This window comes from Nelumbo lutea, chromosome 7, assembly GCF_056320005.1.
Source record: "Nelumbo lutea isolate HS-2025 chromosome 7, American lotus-T2T, whole genome shotgun sequence".
Lineage (NCBI taxonomy): Eukaryota > Viridiplantae > Streptophyta > Magnoliopsida > Proteales > Nelumbonaceae > Nelumbo > Nelumbo lutea.
In genome coordinates this window covers 4,018,546-4,036,536 of record NC_142690.1, presented here as the reverse complement: position 1 = coordinate 4,036,536, position 17,991 = coordinate 4,018,546, and the positions used below count along the sequence as shown (strand labels likewise).

At 34.5% G+C, this 17,991-nt stretch overlaps 1 protein-coding gene across 1 annotated transcript in view; it reads left to right on the top strand.

Annotated features, from left to right (window-relative positions):
• Positions 1-7,631: 7,631 nt before the first annotated feature.
• The window catches only part of NOXY38 (tetratricopeptide repeat (TPR)-containing protein), a 29,069-nt gene continuing 18,709 nt past the window's right edge, over positions 7,632-17,991 (top strand). Inside the window, exons 1-10 of the mRNA XM_088954235.1 lie at positions 7,632-7,977; positions 8,551-8,784; positions 10,326-10,387; positions 10,698-10,887; positions 10,992-11,123; positions 11,278-11,434; positions 11,626-11,819; positions 11,925-12,026; positions 13,473-13,608; positions 13,802-13,930. Coding sequence (XP_088810361.1) covers positions 8,562-8,784; positions 10,326-10,387; positions 10,698-10,887; positions 10,992-11,123; positions 11,278-11,434; positions 11,626-11,819; positions 11,925-12,026; positions 13,473-13,608; positions 13,802-13,930 — 1,325 coding nt within the window. The 5' untranslated portion in view covers positions 7,632-7,977; positions 8,551-8,561. The remainder of the gene's footprint in view (positions 7,978-8,550; positions 8,785-10,325; positions 10,388-10,697; positions 10,888-10,991; positions 11,124-11,277; positions 11,435-11,625; positions 11,820-11,924; positions 12,027-13,472; positions 13,609-13,801; positions 13,931-17,991) is intronic.

The following is a 17,991-nucleotide window of genomic DNA, read 5'->3' as shown; positions in this document are numbered from 1 at the left end:
TATTATAAATAACGAAATATTTAACATGACTAGATTTTAAAAAGTTAAAATAACAAAGGTATGCAATAAATTTAAAAAAAAGTTCTTAAAAATATCAAAATAATTATAACGTAATAGTCAAATTAATAATCATTGAATATTTTACAAAATTAATAACGAAATTATGTAATAATAGCATAAATTATAATTTTACAATTTATTAGATTCAATAATTATTACTTTAAAACTTAAATAATGATAATTATTTAAATAATTAAATAATATTGTAAATAACTAATTTAAATTATATCAATTGATAATTCTAGAAACATAATTAATATCTATTAATAATATTTCTAAAATCTTGATATATATATATATATATTATATATATATTTATCTATACTAAAATCAATATTTATTGTATTTTTAATAATTATTTATTGTTCTTTTGTAAATAATTATATACAAATTTATTTTAATTTTGCAATTTAATTGAAAATTTTCACTAACTATTAGAGATTAAACTATCACTATTTAATTTTTAAATTTAATTTGTTGTACTTATCTATTTTTGTATAACTTATTAATTAACATTTAATAAAGATTAAACTATTTATTGAGTAATTTAATATAATTTTTAGTATTTATTATGTTTTTGTAATTATTGTATTTTTATTAGTTATTTATTGTATTTTCATTATTAATATATTTTCAATAATTATATATTTTTTCTATAAAATTTCAACAATTATTGGAGATTAAACTATTGTTATTTATTAGAGATTAAAATATTAATTTAGCTTAAATTAAGAGTGTCCATGAGTTGTTTCAATTTGATTGTATGCTATTTTGTCAACAAAATCAACCTAGTGAGGTTGGGGAGTTCGTTGCTCGAAATTGATTGACGATTAGTTAAAACTGACCAACTTGGGTTGTATTGGTTTGGATAGATTTTTTGTTTGTGCCATTATTGAAAAAATAAATTTATGATAGAAATATTTTAGACTAAGAAATATGGGAATTTTCTCACTTTCTTGTATTAAAAATATAATATATTTATGTTAAAGTCATTCAATTTTGCTTGATTTACAAATGACCAAAGCGAAAGTAAATCAACCTAATCGGGTTAGGAAATTGTTGAACCAAATCCGATCGAATATACTAGACAATTAACCAACTCGACTTAAGTTGGTCATGTTGATTGATTTCATCAATTTGATGAACAACCCTAGCTGAAATTAATTATTGTTATTTTTGTATTGTAAAAAAATATTCAAAATAGTATATAAAATATAAATACTTATTAATTACTTAAAACATACAAAATATAAAACAATTATATACTCTTATGTCTTTCTATTATTTAGCTTTTGCTTAATAAATCCAGTGCATTGCACGGGTCCCTACTAGTTTATTTCTTAAAAATTAACATCGGCACATGAATTGTTGTTTGGGTCAAACGTATCGAATATCCACACAAGCATTGCAGCAGTTTTCTTACTATTTCAACATTTTTTAAAAGGTTCTAAAATTACTATCCATTCACTAGCTGAGCGGTTCAACCATTCAGATCAATGATGATTTAAAAATATTGGTCCAGTGACCTCTAGTAAAATGCAAATACATCGGTGTTTGCAATAAACTTAATGTGTTACAACAATTATTTTTTATTTCAAACATTGGCATGTTCACATTTCATGGAAATCACTGAGCTTGTTCAAATATGGTAGTCTCAGGTAGTGTTTTCTTGTGTATATCGATGCATCCACCAAGCATGTTTTGGTTCCATGAACATATTATAGATGGGGGTGTTTGTTGCTTTTAAAGTTTCCCCAAATGCCTCATGCATGTAAATCCAAACATTTATATTTTTTATTATTTTTTGATAAACGTTGAAACTAAACAGTGGTTTCATGCATAATAAACATAAATGCCTATGTGATGCTGATATTGATAATAACTTGTTTTTTTTTCAATAAATATTCACGAAACTAAAAATAGCCAAAGTCTTTGTGACTTGCCATTTTTTTTGTATCATGGGTTATATAGCATACAAGCACCCCCATCCTGGTCAAACCCATTGCCACCATTTTCAGCTCTTTCAAACTCCACATGCCAATAGAGTTTTCCAAAATGACATAAATTGTGGCGAATGCATCCTTTGCCTCCCACACTTCCCTCTTTCTAGTACATGGATTTGTGTTCGTGTGTGGGAAACTCATTGACTTACCAAAGGTACCATATACCATTTTATTTATTTTTCATATTTTAGGTCTAATACATTGTAAGCTATAGCATTAATAATAATTGAGAGCATGACATTAGCATTTTCTATTGATTTTAATGTCAACATATCGGACCAATTGAGGGCTAGCTCGTTGGTGTATTAGTTGGTTTGTTCAAACGTTGACGCAGATTCCAATCCCGAAACCAACACTTTGGGGAAGAAGGAAGTCAAGGGAAGTCATTAATGGTGCATGGCATCCAAATATATATAAAAAGAAAAAAGAAAAAGAATCAACATATTAGTGATAGTGTCGAATGCTACTTGATCCGAGGTAGTTCTTGAACCGAGGTCGCAGTCAGACAATCATACCAACTGGACGGAGCCAAGGTGGAAGGACGAAGTTGTGCTGTAATACTTGAAACCATGAAAGTGGTCAAAGGCCTAATGAGTTATCCCTATGTAGGTACTTCAATGCTCAAGCTAGTCGAGAATAGTGGGCGCTCGGGCTGAGTAGTTAAAGAATGGTGCTGTTCCGAGTAGGGTAACAGTATGAAAGTCAAAAGTTAGATCCCTTACCTTGAGTGAGATGTACATTTTTTATAGCTCAAGATCCGTGTTCTGGTCGGATGAGGCTTTCAGGATTGTCGGGATGAGGTTGCCCGCAAAGGTATTTGGGATAAGACCTAATTCCCAACGGAGTTGTCGCCATTTGTACGACGTTCTCTTGTCTTTGTCACGCTTATCCATATGATGTGATGCTGACGTGGCCAAGGTGATAAGGCAACTGTGAAGGTGACATGTGGCATTCGAGATTAGCTCAACCATAAAGTAAACAGTTTCAATTATTTTGTATGTATTTTTACTGTATATATTTGTATATGTATTCTTTCCAAACATAACTTTATGAAATAATGTATGCACATTTTTGTTATTATTTACTATATATGTAAATATAATAAGTATATATGCCTACATGCATCACCGCGTATTGACTAGTATAAAGATAAAATCTATAATGTGGGAAAGACTTTTGACCTTGATAAATAACACATGATTGACTACCACGTTTATGATTCTAGTTGACTGGTCAGACGCTTTTCAAGTATCATATATTTTTCATATCACTAGTAGGGAACCCATGCGATGCATGGGAAAACCCAATGTCTAATTTGCTAGTAAAAATGATCAAAAGGATATATTGAATGTCAACTCCTAGTAAATTTCTAAAAGTATATATACTAAATTATTGATTTTTTAAATATATTAAATAATTTATTTTCTTTTTTAAATATATTATTTACAAAATTACACTAATTTATCTTTTACTTTTCAATATAAGTTAATTAATAATCTCCTTTTTCTAAAATTTTCCAATATTATACTAATTTATATTAACAACAGAAATAATTTGTGTAATTATTGGTTAAAATTAACGTTTTCCTTTACCAATACTAAGTTGTCTTTAATAGTTTAAAATGAAAATCACATAATTTTTAAATAATTTTCCAAAATCTATCAAATGTAATAAAAATTCCCAAATTTCCAAAATATTCCAATAATTTTCAATAATTATTTACTACATTTAAAAGAATTTTTCTAAAATTACATTAATATATATATTTTTTATTTTCTTCTCCAAAATTTTCCAAACTTATGATATTTTGTTTTCCAATTTGCAAACTCCACCAACTCTTTCCTGGAGCTATAATTGTTGAATTTATTTTTCAATTTTATAAATTTTAATTAATTTTAAATGACATTTATAAAGAAATTATTGGTTGAAAATTGTGTATATCCATTGATTTCTAGTAATTTTTATGGAAAATAACATAATTTAATTGTTAGTGTAATAAAATTAATTTTAAGAAATTGTAACTATAGTAAAACATTTATTATAATGATTGCTCCATTTAATTACTACACCAAAATTCCAATAATAATTATTAGTGTAATAATTATTTTGAAAAATAATTAATTTAACTACACTAATAATTATTATTGGAATTACATATAGTATTTTGAAAATAACAAATTTTGATATAATAATTAATGTAACTTAATAATTATTATTACACTAATAATAAAATTACACTAATGAAATTACATCAATAAATTTCTAAAAATGTAATAAGATGGAAATATATTTTAATTATAGGGGTATAAATGGAATAATGAAATCAGGGTCCTTTAACGATAACATTAAGCCAAGGTTCAAAATACCGGCCGACATATCAGGTGTTTCGATACTTTTTTTTTATTTTTTATTTTTTATTTTTTTTTCATAACTGGTTCAAGGGAACCGGTCTAGGACCCTTCCATCCCCTGAACCGATCAAACACCCGATACACCCACTATAGGGGCGTATTGGAAGGGTCCTGGAACGATACTTTGAATTTTGCATTGAGCCATTCTTATTTTTATTAATGGGTAAGATATACTTTTTTATTTTCTTTTCCAAAATTATGATATTTTGTTTGCCAATTTGCAAACTCCACCAACTCTTTCTTGGAGTTATAATTTTTGAATTTATTTTTCAAATTTGTAATTCTTAATTAATTTTAAATGACATTTATAAAGAAATTATTGATTGAAAATTTTGTATATTCATTGATTTCTAGTAATTTTTCTGGAAAATAACACAATTTAAATTGTTAGTGTAATAAAATTAATTTTAAGAAATTGTAACTATAGTAAAACATTCATTATAATGATTACTCCATTTAATTACTATACCGAAATTCCAATAATAATTATTTTGAAAAAAAAATTAATTTAACTACACTAATAATTATTATTGGAATTACAGTTATTTCAAAATCACTGTAATTACAGTATTTTGAAAATAACAATTTTTACTATTATAAATAATATAACTTAATAATTATTATTACACTAATAATAAAATTACATTAATAAATTTCTAAAAATATAATAAGATGAAAATATATTTTAATGACAGGGGTATAAATGGAAGAATGAAATCAGGGTCCTTTCGCGATAACATTGTGCCATTCTTATTTTTATTAATGGGTAAGATATTCGAACCTAATTTAAATGTACCTTTAATAAATAATGTATTATGTTGTATCGCGTATAAGCCTTGTATGCATATACTTATATATACATCTTTTTTTTTTGGTGAAATAGTTATATATACATCAACAAATACATGCAAAAGTTTAGTTATGGTCCAGCATGGCCCTAAAGCACTTCCAGGCAAGTTTAGTTAGCCCAATCGGGTTGGGATGACAAATAGGGGTGTCAATTGGATTGGATTTGGTCCAATCCGATCCACTCCAATGTGAATCCATTATAAATGGATTTGGTCTAATCCAATCCAATAAATAGTTTAGACCAATTTGGACCGGTCCAATTCAATATTTGGACCATCCAATCTGTTCAAATTCATTTTGATTTAAATTGGTTTCAACCCAAAATTGGTCAATTGATACATACATCCTTATCTTATATTAATAGACCAGATATTGGCTTAACCCAATCCAATATAAATTTGTTTCTGACAGACCAGGTCCAATCTAATATAATAAATATTTTGGATTGGATTGGTCCAATCCAATATGTCTTCATCCAAATTGATTTTCGACTACACAGGGTCTAATCCAAAACCGGTCCATTGACACCCTTAATGACAGAAATGTGATAAGGCCCTATTTAGTTCATGGGAACAGGGGTCTGGAGTCAGAATTGGAATGTGTTATTCCGATTCAACTATTTGGTTGGGTGGAATCGAAATCCCATACCCATTATTGCTAGAACGACATTTTCCCATTTGAGGAAATGGCCATTTCCTGCCTTTTCCTTGAAAATGAAATCACATTCCTGTTGATTTTAATTCCTACTTTAAATCATATCTGAACCAAATAGAAAATGGGAATGGACCATTTTTGATGTAGCGCGATCTGGGCACTCCTAGCTAACCGCTGACTGGCCCCTTGCTGGCAACGAGCGGGATATGAGAAGATGAAAAGAAGGATTTTCGGGGATTTACTCGGTGGGAATACTCCGATGCTTAAGTTAGTACTGTGTCCGGGAAGTAAAGGGAAAAACGAAGGCTAAGAGTGGAAGTCGCGCTGTTTTCCTGTACTCGTCGGCACAGACTGCCGAAAGGACAGGGACTGCGCCGTTAGTAGGGGATATGGCGCAGTTTGATTGGTACAGCCTGTCAGATAGAAACTTCCTGTGGAATGCTTGTGCGACCCACTCGCGAAGTATATTGTAGCGAACTCGAAATACTTCAGGAGTACCCTTAGTAGAATTATCATCGGGATGACTTGTCTGCTTAAGAGTTCGGGTGAGCTGATTTTCTTAGCTTGCAAGCTGGAGTTGCCTCGGAATATCCCTTTGGGGGTAGCTCGGGGAACCTGGAGCTTGCGTCGTGGTGAGCTGCTTTAGGGGCCTGTTACTTAGCTGTACCGGGCCACAATGCTGAGCTGTCGCTTACGTCGAGTCAGTGTCCACGTGTCGCCATTTCATAGATTGGGTCAAATCACCCTTCATCAATTTTGATTATGATTTTTGAAAAATTTTGTTTTGATTCCAATTCCTATTCCGGCTTCTCACATATATCACAATCCCAACACTTGTTTTGGGGTAATCGGATAAGGTTTTCTACCGGCTTCACCGCTACTATCAGTTCATCACCGCCGCTGAAAAATAACTCAAAGAAGAAGGTGGATGCAAGTATACATTACAGAATTTTTGAATTGTATTTTCTGTTTATTCTTCTATTGTTCAGTTTCACAAAATTATTTGTATATCACAATTTGGAATCTGATTCAAGAAATATTTTTTTCTTTGACTGTTCATATAAACCCTATACCCCAGCCGTATATTACAAAACAAAAAACATAGACTAGGGATGATGATGAACCGAGCTGGGCTTTGGGCCTATGTCACCAAAAGTGGAAAAGTAAAACTTTTATGAGAATCATACCACAAAAAATCGGTTCATGTGTTTATGTTGGTATCCCTCCATTCTTCTAGGCATACAAAGTGAATTCTTTCTTTGATTGGCTCTCTAAGTGTGGAAATTGGTGGGTTGGGCCGGCTTTAAGATCAACTCAAGCTCAGTTCTAACTTTTGGGCTTAAGGCCCGAGCCTAGACCAAGCCTGTACTTTTCATTTCTGGTCCGGTAGGCAAGTTCGTCCAACATTACTCAGACCATCGGGAGTCAGGAGACAGGACCGAGCCTAGACCAAGCCTAGACTCTAAGGTTGTGTTTGGGTTCCCTCAACTCTACGTTTTTTTCTTAATATCGAACCAAATTATAGCAAAGGCTGAAAGGCTCAGCTGTCGAAACCCTAAAAAGTTGAGAGTTTTTTTCCTTTTCTGGTAGCAAAAAGAAAGGCAGAGAGGCTTTGTTTGTTCGTTTTAACCACAAAAAATAATTTTGTCTTCTTTGACTGTACTCGGTCCCCTCTTTCCTTTTGGGTTCCACCGGACGGGAGTAGTACTAGAAGTCTAGAACCATTACCCATATCACCGACCCCGCCCCTCCCCCCAACGGCTCAAACCCAACCCTTGTGTAGGCGGGGTTCGATCGCAAGTCTCCGCTACTGCCGGCCAGAGACCTTACCGACGGACCCGGTTCGCATATTCTAAACGGGGATATATATAATCTCTAAGAGCTTAATGGGTTGGACGAATTCGCGGTTCCCAAGTTAATAACCTTTTCTTCGCAGTCATTGCATTAGCTTCAAGTGCCGCCGTCGTCCACTAGCTTCTCGTCGGCTGCTGTGCTGCGCAGGTCGATTCTTCTCCGCCCCTTTATCGTAGTGTTTAGTTTACTTCTTTTTTTTTGTCTTATTGAATGTTTATTCGCTATTGTCTATCCATCCTTCTGCAATCCGAGTATGCTTTGAGAGTTTACTTTAATCCGATGTTCAGTAGCTTCTTGTAGTTGTTCTTTCTGTACTGCTCTTTGTGGGTTCTCTATTTTTATGGGGGTTGTTCTTTTTTTCTTGGTCGGAAGGACCTGTTCTTCATCTATTATTTATATTTTTTTTGTATTCTCTTGTTTGTGGAGTTGGACATTTAATTTTTAGGAAGATTGATGGAGTTTCAAACGAAACTATAAATATTCTTCTGATTTTTGTACATAATTTCTCTAAAGAAAAATGGTATTTTGTTTTTCCATTTTAGATTTTTTGAAGACGTGCATACGTAATTCTTGAAGCATGCTTATTCATTACTTACTCTGCTTATTGTAAAATTGTTTTTAATTGAAGTTTTTTATGACTTACATTAATATTTGCATTAACTTATTTTCATCTGGTAATGACGACAAATGAAATAATTCAAATTTGTTTTGGTGGAATAGAGGGGTTCAACATGGCAGGAAAGCATAACAAAGCAAAAAATAGGAGGGTATCACAGAATGCCATGAACTCTACAGAACCGGTTTCCTCTAATGTTCCGATGAAAGATGAGTCTAGCACTTTAGAATCGGTCAAGGCTGATAGTAATGGAGTTTCTTCACCGAATGAATCCGCCAATACCAAGTCAGAGGTGACGGACGCTCCATCAGTGCCACCAACAAACCAGTCAAAGCAGGGTGAAATAACTCAGAATCATTCTGTTCCATCTTTTCTTTGTTTTCTCTTTAACCTTCCATGTGCATATACTAACTTTTGTTTTTCTTTATCCTCCTAAACACATTTAAACCAAAATCCAGGAAATAATGTCTTGACTGTTTCTATTTGTCTGTTTTTTGATCAATGTTTCTACTATGTCTATTATTGAATGTAAAAGCAGAAAATAAAATTTTTAGTATTGATTATATAAAATTTTGAAGAGTGCAAAAAATATCAATTAACTTGATGCATCCCCACTTTTCCTTGCATATTTTTTTGTTATATTTAGTTCAATTTGGAACCTGAAATGGATCTTCTAGAGGGGACAACAATCTCTATGCCAATCTAATAGGTATTAGACTCCAAATCCGGTTCACTGAACAGGACGGTCATGCCACTAAGGGCTAGATTGAGCTGATTAGTTTCAGGGCACCGTCTGTGGGAATCAAACCCATTTTCAGGGCTATGTCTTTATGTAAAAGAGAAGCCTGATGTGTGGGAAAAAAACTGAGAATAGGAGAAGAAACACTTGATGGTCATTGGTGCTATTGGCTCTTGGGCCTGTTCTTTTCTGTTTTGTTCTGGGGTCCATGTCCATGCATTTGCTTTGTGTGTATATGTGGGGCCGGGGGGGGTGTTTTCTGTCAGTGTTGGGCTGGTCTTGTTTAATCTTCATTAACCTATCATGACCTTTTGCTTCTCTTTTCTCGCTTGTTTTCCTTTTTCAGTAAATGCCAGTGTTGGCAAGAAAAATGATGTCTATTACAAGCACCATAAACTCCTTGTATACATATTCCCCCAATATCCTAATCTAAAATGGGGTTTTGGAAAGGGATATTGTCTCCTCTAATGTAGCACCTCTAAAATTATCTTCCTTGCATTTCTGATAAAAAGGATATTGGTCCTTTAGTGCTTTCAATGTAGTTAAAGCATCACCTAGGCGATTGCCTGGGTATTTCCAAGGCCCATTACTTAGGAGACCAGCTATGAGGGCGATATAAATATAAACATCTTAGTGGGTGAAAATAATTACTTATGTCCTCTTATTTATTGCTTTGAGTTTTTTAACCTATTTTGGTCAATAGAGGAATGTATTATAATTCTAAAAATTAAAACTTATAATTCTTGTGTACATGAATGCTTTTCTCTGAACCAAAGGGGATTGTTAAAAATCTTGTCATTGTTTTTGAAAATTAAGTTATCTTCTGGTGTTTTTGCCATTCTATTCTGTTAAGTGCCATATTCTGATATTCATAGTAAAAATGTGTATTTTTACTTATTCATTTTTGTAGCCTAGGGGAAGTCTAGTTGTTGGCTAGGATTTACTCGTCTTGTCAAGCCGAAATGCCTAGGCATCACCTAGCCATATTAACCACACTGAGTGCGTCCATTGATCTCATTTTCAATATCATTTTCTTTGATGTGAGAAAGAGAATAAATATAGACATATCTTGTCTGTATTTTTTGTTTTATATTTTACCTTCTTTGTTCCTTATAAATGATTTCAGTTCTCTGTAAACAGGTGACATCCATCTATATCCTGTTTCTGTCAAGACACAATCTGGCGAGAAGCTTGAGTTACAAGTAAGTGAAGACGTTGTAGCATGCTATTTTGGATATATTTTGTTTTTTTAACATTTTATCCTGTTTGGAATTTGGATGATTGCAAGTGAATCATGGAAGAGCTATTATGCACTTTTACACTATATAACTTAGGGTATTGTACTTTTTATTCTAACCTCTAATGTTTGCATGTTTTAAAGTTTCCATCATCTTATTAAGCTTCTCCATTCTTGAATTATATGCCTTTTGTTTTTGAACTACAAAATGTTTTCCTTGTCTACTATAAATGCCACTTCAATTGATAATGTGGATATTTGGTTCTAATGTGCAGTTAAGTCCAGGAGATTCTGTTATGGATTTGAGGCAGTTTCTTCTTGATGCTCCTGAGACCTGTTTTGTTACTTGCTATGATTTAATACTGCATACAAAGGATGGTTCAATTCATCATTTAGAAGATTACAATGAAATTTCTGAAGTTGCTGATATTACCACTGGTGGTTGCTCATTGGAGATGGTTGCTGGTGCGTTGAAGCTTTTCTAAATAAATATATTTTTTCCTGCTTGTATCATATAGTTTTGAAGTCTTGTTATATTCTGGGTTCTAATGATGTTTGTTGGATGGCAGCATTGTATGATGATAGGTCTATCCGGGCCCATGTTCACCGTGCTAGGGAGTTACTTTCTCTCTCCACACTCCACTCTTCATTATCAACATCACTTGCATTACAGCATGAGACTATGCAAAACACAACAACAGGTACCACATGTTCATGAATGTGCACTTATACATCTAATATGTTTGCTTTGTTTTTCTCATAGCATTGTTCTCCCTTCTGCCTTTTCTTCTTGAATATAGCTGCATGTCTTTAGTCTTATTACTTTGCTTGGTTCTCTACTTTATTGTGTTCCAGATTCTTCGAAAATTGAAGTTCCAGAGCTTGATGGATTAGGATTCATGGATGATGTTACCGGTTCGCTTGGTAGTTTGCTATCATCTTCTGCTCAAGAGATCAAATGTGTCGAGAGCATTGTCTTTTCTTCATTCAATCCTCCTCCAAGTTATAGGAGGTAAGTTATAAAATAGGTATCGTTCTTTGTTTTATTTGTATATTTCTCTCTTTTCTACAATTCCTCATAAATTGTCAAGAAAGGAAAAGAGAACTAAATATAATGACCTTTAGAGTATTTCTATGAAAGATGTGCAACACACTTATTCCAATCCACTTTCCTTTGTTCTTATTCTTTTTCTTAATCTCAAGGCTTGTTGGAGATTTGCTTTACCTGGATGTGGTGACACTGGAGGGAAATAGGTTCTGTATTACGGGAACCACAAAATCATTTTATGTGAACTCAAGCACTGGCAATACCCTAGACCCAAAACCGGTCAAAGCTTCATCTGAAGCAACAACCCTTATTGGACTTCTACAAAAGATTAGTTCCAGATTCAAGAAAGGTAAAAAATGGTAGATCATAACTTGATTCTGTGGCTTGAATGTTCCTTTTGAATATCCTGTTATTGGCTTCAATTGATGTGTGCTCCTTTTTTAATACTTTGAAGCTTTTCGTGAAACTTTGGAGCGGAAGGCCTCTGCACACCCTTTTGAAAATGTTCAGTCTCTATTGCCACCAAATTCATGGCTAGGAGTTTATCCTGTTCCTGGTAACTTTGGCTTCTCAAAAGTTAATGACGGAGTTTTGTAGCTTTTGTTTCAACATCTCTGGTTTGTGGAGATTCTGGAAGCCATAGATTTTGGTTTCTTCTTATTAAGCATGCTTTTCTTGTTTCAAGCTTTTCATGTATCAGTAAAGAACAAGGTGTAGTCACCTAATTGCTGTAATGTTCTACTCTGCTATCTACTTCTATGAATGACAGGTAGGTTTCTTTTCAATCTAATAAAATTTATGTAATTGTTGATTATAAAAAGAAGTTATAAAATTTATGTAATTGTTGATTATAAAAAGAAGTTATAAAATTTATGTAATTGTTGTTTATAAAAAGTTCTCTGCACAATTGCTAATTACATAATTTTTGTATTATTCAACTTTTGGTTAATTTATGTTTTAAAAACTTATCCTATAATTTATTAGTATCTCAATCTTTTTAGAATTTTGAAAAGGTGAAGATGCAACCACTCACTCTTCTTTCTGTCTATTTTTCAGGGGTGAAAACTTTCCCATTTTGTGCGTCTTTGGTGTCATTAGATAGGTTATTGGATGGCGTTTTCAATGAAATCATAATAGTGTAAACGTGATGCTTTTCAGTTGTGTTATGACTATATTTTGTAATGGTAGGTCTTTAATGGAATTAGGAACAAAGGCTCAATTTGGAAGGAGTAAAAATGCAAATATGTAGAGTGCAAAGCCTTGTATTTTGTATTATTTTGTTCATATTTGTACTATACATGTTGGCATTTGTACTCTTTCCAAACTGAGCCTTGCCTTTGTTCTTTTTTGGTTTATCTTGGAGTTATTTTTGGTTTTAGTTTTAATAGAATTTTGGAGGTTTGTCTTTGTTCTAAAGGAATTAGGATTTAGGAGTTCTTGGTCACTTTCAAGGTGGAATTCGAGTTTGTAGAGGGAAACCTGAGCCCTTCTGTTGAATGCTTGGCTCCTTGGCTCCTTGGCTCTCATGACCTCAAGCATAAGTGCTTGGCCCCTTACCTCTCAGCAACTCAACCAAGTGTTTGGTCCTTTACCTTTCATGAATTCACAGAAAAAATGAACTCTCATCTGGATATCGTATCATCTCCCTGCTTCCTACTGGATGAATTGGCATGATAAGGAATGCTTGCATACATGACAAAACAAACAAGGAATGCAATTTTTTTTTTTTATTAATGACCATCTTTCTAATCAACAACATTTTTTCAATGGTAATTTATTTAGGAAAAAGGTATATGCTTATGTTTTAATGGTAATTGCTGCAGATTTATCTGTTATTTTCTACTGCAAAAGTTCTTGGCTCTATGCCTTTATCTCCAAGTGATGTTTTTTTAATAGAAAGCTACAGTTTCTTTTTGTCCATTTCAATTTTTTAGATGTTCTTAAATTCAGGTTTATGGGTATTGATAAAAAAAATCAGGTTTATGGGTTCTTTCTATTGCAGATCACAAACGTGATGCGGCAAGAGCAGAGGATGCCCTGACCCTTTCATATGGCAGTGAGCTAATTGGCATGCAGAGGGACTGGAATGAGGAACTACAGTCTTGTCGGGAGTTCCCTCATACAACTCCTCAGGAAAGGTGTAGTTTTATCATTCTTTTACTGTTATGCATACATTTCATGACTACCTGATCTTCTCATCATCCATGGATTTTTAGTGTTAACTGTTTATTGATAACTTTCTTGACATTATATCTCTCCCCCCTCAAGTGTTTGTCAATTACAAGTGGCATCAGTGGTTTACATTATTTATCAAGATAATTTTTATTGCAGGATCTTGCGTGATAGGGCTCTCTATAAGGTTACATCTGATTTTGTTGATGCAGCGATTAGTGGTGCAATTGGAGTCATTAACAGATGCATACCTCCTATTAATCCAACTGATCCAGAGTGTTTTCACATGTAAGTTTGTACCAAAATATACCAAAATGTTTTTACATCTTGTTTTGTTCTAAATGGTTGAATAATGTTTCTGACAAATAGGTCTAAGGTGGCATGATCTGTAAAAAACACAGGTTGGGGGGAATTTCAACTTAACTCATGTCAACTCAGGAAGCATTGCCCTTGGGAGTCGCATTGCAAAACTGAATGGACTAACACACTTCATAATTTAAATGGAGTTGGCAAATTCTATAATATGGGTTCAAAATGTAGAAAATTCTATTGATAAAAATGTGGTCCTTGGTGCACGGCACATCTACTCAATAGAATTAGGAAATCCTTGGAAGACATGTTTTGGTTTAGATGGATCATTTTTAATCAGTAACAGTGAATACCATTGATACCTGTAAAAGCTTTGGATATCATTGATAATGGAAGGTTTGGAAGTACTGATAAAAAAATAGAAAGTTTGGAAGTACAACACTATCCTCCAATTTGTGTTGGAGTAGGACAGAAACCTTACGGCAGCTGTAGACTGTCAAAGTTCCATTAACACTAATACTATATAAGACTACTGATTTCCACTAGGCCCTTCATTCCCCTCTCTAACTTAACACCCATCCTTGCTAGAGTATCTGCTTAAGTGTTAGCAGACCTCAGAATCATATGAATGGGGAAGGTATAGGAAAAACATCTCAAAAATTAAAGTTGACCAAAGGAAGGTAGAAGATGCGGAGGAGATAACAGAGACTTTTCTTAACCATTTTAAAGAGCTCTATTCTAAGGAAAGTTTCAGAAAACTGACACTAAGAAGCTGGGATGGGCCGACCCTAACAGAAGAAACAATGAATTGGCTTGAAAGAGAATTTCAGGAACAAGAAACAAGGGAATCAGTTTTTGATGTTGATGGAGACAGAGCCCCTAGGCCAGATGGCTTTCCTATCTTCTTCTTTCAGACCTGTTGGGACATAAATAAAAAAAGATCTGTTAGAGGTATTCAAGGAGTTTTACTCTTTGGCTGTTGTAAATAAAGGCAATAATTCGACCTTTATTTGTCTGATCCCGAAAAAAGAGGTGTCTTGGAATTTAAGGATTTCAGGTCTATAAGTTTAGTAGGGAGTGTGTACAAAATCTTGGCAAAGGTGTTGGCAAAAAGGATCAGAGAAGTTCTAGGAGATTTGGTCTCACCTAATCAGTTTGCTTTTGTGAAAGGTCGACAAATTGTGGATGGTATCCTAATAGCAAATGAAAGTGTTGAAGAGAGAAGGAAGAGTGGCAGGTCGGGTCTTCTTGTCAAACTTGACCTTGAAAAGGCGTATGACAAAGTTGATTGGGGTAGCCTCTTTCAAGTCTTGAAACTGAGGGGCTTTGGAGTTAAATGGTTGCAGTGGATGAAAGGATGCATTAGCTCAACCTGTTTTTTTTTTTTTTTTTCAATCATCTTGAATGGAGAGTCCAAAAGTTATTTCAAGGCAAGCAGAGGTCTTCAACAGGGGTGCCCTCTCTCCCCTTTTCTTTTTACTCTGGTGATGGATGTTTTCAGCCAGCTCGTAGACAAGGCATAAAATCTAAATTTAATAAAAGGTTTTGAAGTAGGAAGAGATGCCCTCAACATTTCCCACCTCCAATTTGCAGATGATATTATTCTAATCTTGGAAGCTGATCTGGAGAACATAGGCCCTGTTTGGCACATCTTTTTGCATGGCCAGTTGACTATTTACAAGCCCAGTAGACCACATTTGTGTATTTTCTTGTTTGGTTCGTAGTAGATCTAGTTGCCAAAAGCCGATGCGCCAAAAAGATGCGAGAAGCCCATTTTGGGTGATTTTCGGGAAGCTCCAAATGAAGGTTTTCAATTTATTTATTTTTTCCGATTCATCTTTGCGCGGAAAGACTTGTGAAAAGACATGCCTGAACCAAACAATCTTCAGGCCGTCAAGATCTTAATGCAAAAGCTCACTGCGTCTTTTGACTGTCAGAGCTACCAGAAGATCTTCCCAAAAAAGACTTGCCAAACGGCCCCATAATTAATATGAACGTTTTGAACTAGTCACCGGACTGAGGGTTAACTTTACAAAGAGTATTATAGTGACAATCAATTCAGTTGAAGAAGCTCTCGTGGAAAGGTTCAAGGAAATTCTGAACTGCCGAGTGGAAAACCTTCCCCTATTTAGGCTTACCTTTGGGTGGGAACACAAGAAGTCCAAGTTTTTGGGAGCCGGTGTTGGAAAAATGTGAAAAGAAGCTAGCTACTTGGAAGCGATGTTATCTGTCAAAAGGGGGAAGGCTTACACTCATTAAGACTTCCCTTGCAAATCTGCCCTCCTATTTCTTCTCAGTGTTCCAAATTCCTGGCAAAATCAGAACACAAATTGAGAAACTTCAAAGAGACTTCCTTTGGGATGGTGGAGGGGAGATAAGAAATCTAGTGAGTTGGGCTCAGACTTGTAAATCTAAAGAGGTGGGAGGGCTGGAAATTGGTCACCTGAAAGAGAAGAACACTTTTCTACTTGGAAAATGACTTCTGGAGATTCCCTAAAGAGACAAACTCTCTTTGGGCAGCTGTCATCACCAGTAAGTATGGGTTGGACACCAATGGTTGGGACGGCAACCTTCATTCAAACTGTGTAACTTCATCAAGCCCTTGGAAAGGTATCATTTCAACCTCTAACAAATTCTTTCATTCATAAGGTTTATAGTGGGCAATGGTACTAGAATATAATTCTGGACTGATCTGTGGTGGGGCAACACTACTTTAGCACTTTCCTACCCTAGACTTTTTAACCTCACCCTAAACAAAGAAACAACCATCTCACAATGCCTCCCCTCTTCCCCCATTGAGAGCTGCATAAACTTGAGCCTTAGAAGACCCTTAGGCGAGTTCTCTTCCAATTCTTTCTTTAAGGTTCTGGTTGCAGAGGAGCAGAATTATCACTTCCTTTTCAAGAAGATCTGGTGCAACTACATCCCTTCTAGAGTGTATTTCTTTGTATGGGTGACTGTTTGCATAGGATAAACACTTGTGAGCTATTGCAAAAGAAGAATTTTGGCAGACTTTTCATCTCCCCTCATGTCTGCATCCTTTGCATGAGAGAAGGGGAATCAACTGACCATCTTTTCGTTCACTGTCAGGGAACCAGGGATATCTGGAGCCATTTTCTAAAGCTAGCTGGGTACAGCTGGGTTGCTCCAAACCACCTCCAGGACTTGCTTCATCAATGGCAAGGCAAAGAGCTGAGTAAAAGAGGTAAGGTATGTTGGCAAATAATTCTGCATGCTGTACTTTCGGAAGTTTGGGAAGAAAGGAACAACCGCTTGTTTGAGAACAAAGCTAAGACAAAGAATGATATGATCTCTCATATTACCTATCTATTTTATCATTGGGCTTCCAACTCAGACAAGCTTAAAGGAGTTTCTATAATTGACCTAAACAGGGATGCTGGTTTTTACCTTCTCTCCTCCCTCCTCACCTCTCTTCCCCATTCACAGGGGCCCCTTAACCAGGAGAGAAGGAACTTGGACTCTAAGTTTTGACGGAAGTGCTTCAGGGAACCCTGGTACTGCTTGTATTAGAGGAGTATTAAGGGATGAAAATGGGAACACTTGCTGGGTGTACAGTGGGCCGATAGGTATAGCTGACTCCTCAAAGGCAGAAGTGATGGCTGCACTTATAGGAATCCGATTAATCAAAAGACTAGTCATTCAGCATCTATCCATAGATGGAGACTCAACAAACACAATAAAGTGGTTAGGAAGACAGGATGCTGGGCCGTGGAGACTCAGTCATTTTCTGACAGAGGTAAAGGGTCTATTGGCCAGTGTTTTAAAAGCGTAAGGCGCACAAAAGGTGCAGGGGTCAAGTTGCGCCTGAGGCACAAGGCGCAAGGCGAGGCACATGCCTTTTTGAAGCAAGGCGCAAAAATACAAAAAAATGTCAAAATTAAAAAAAAGCCAAAAAATTCAAAAAATATAAAAATATTAAACATAATATTAATAAAAAAATACTTAAATTTTAAAATAAATGCTTTAAAAAACCTATTATCTAAGATTAAAATACATAGACATAAGATGTAAAGCATACT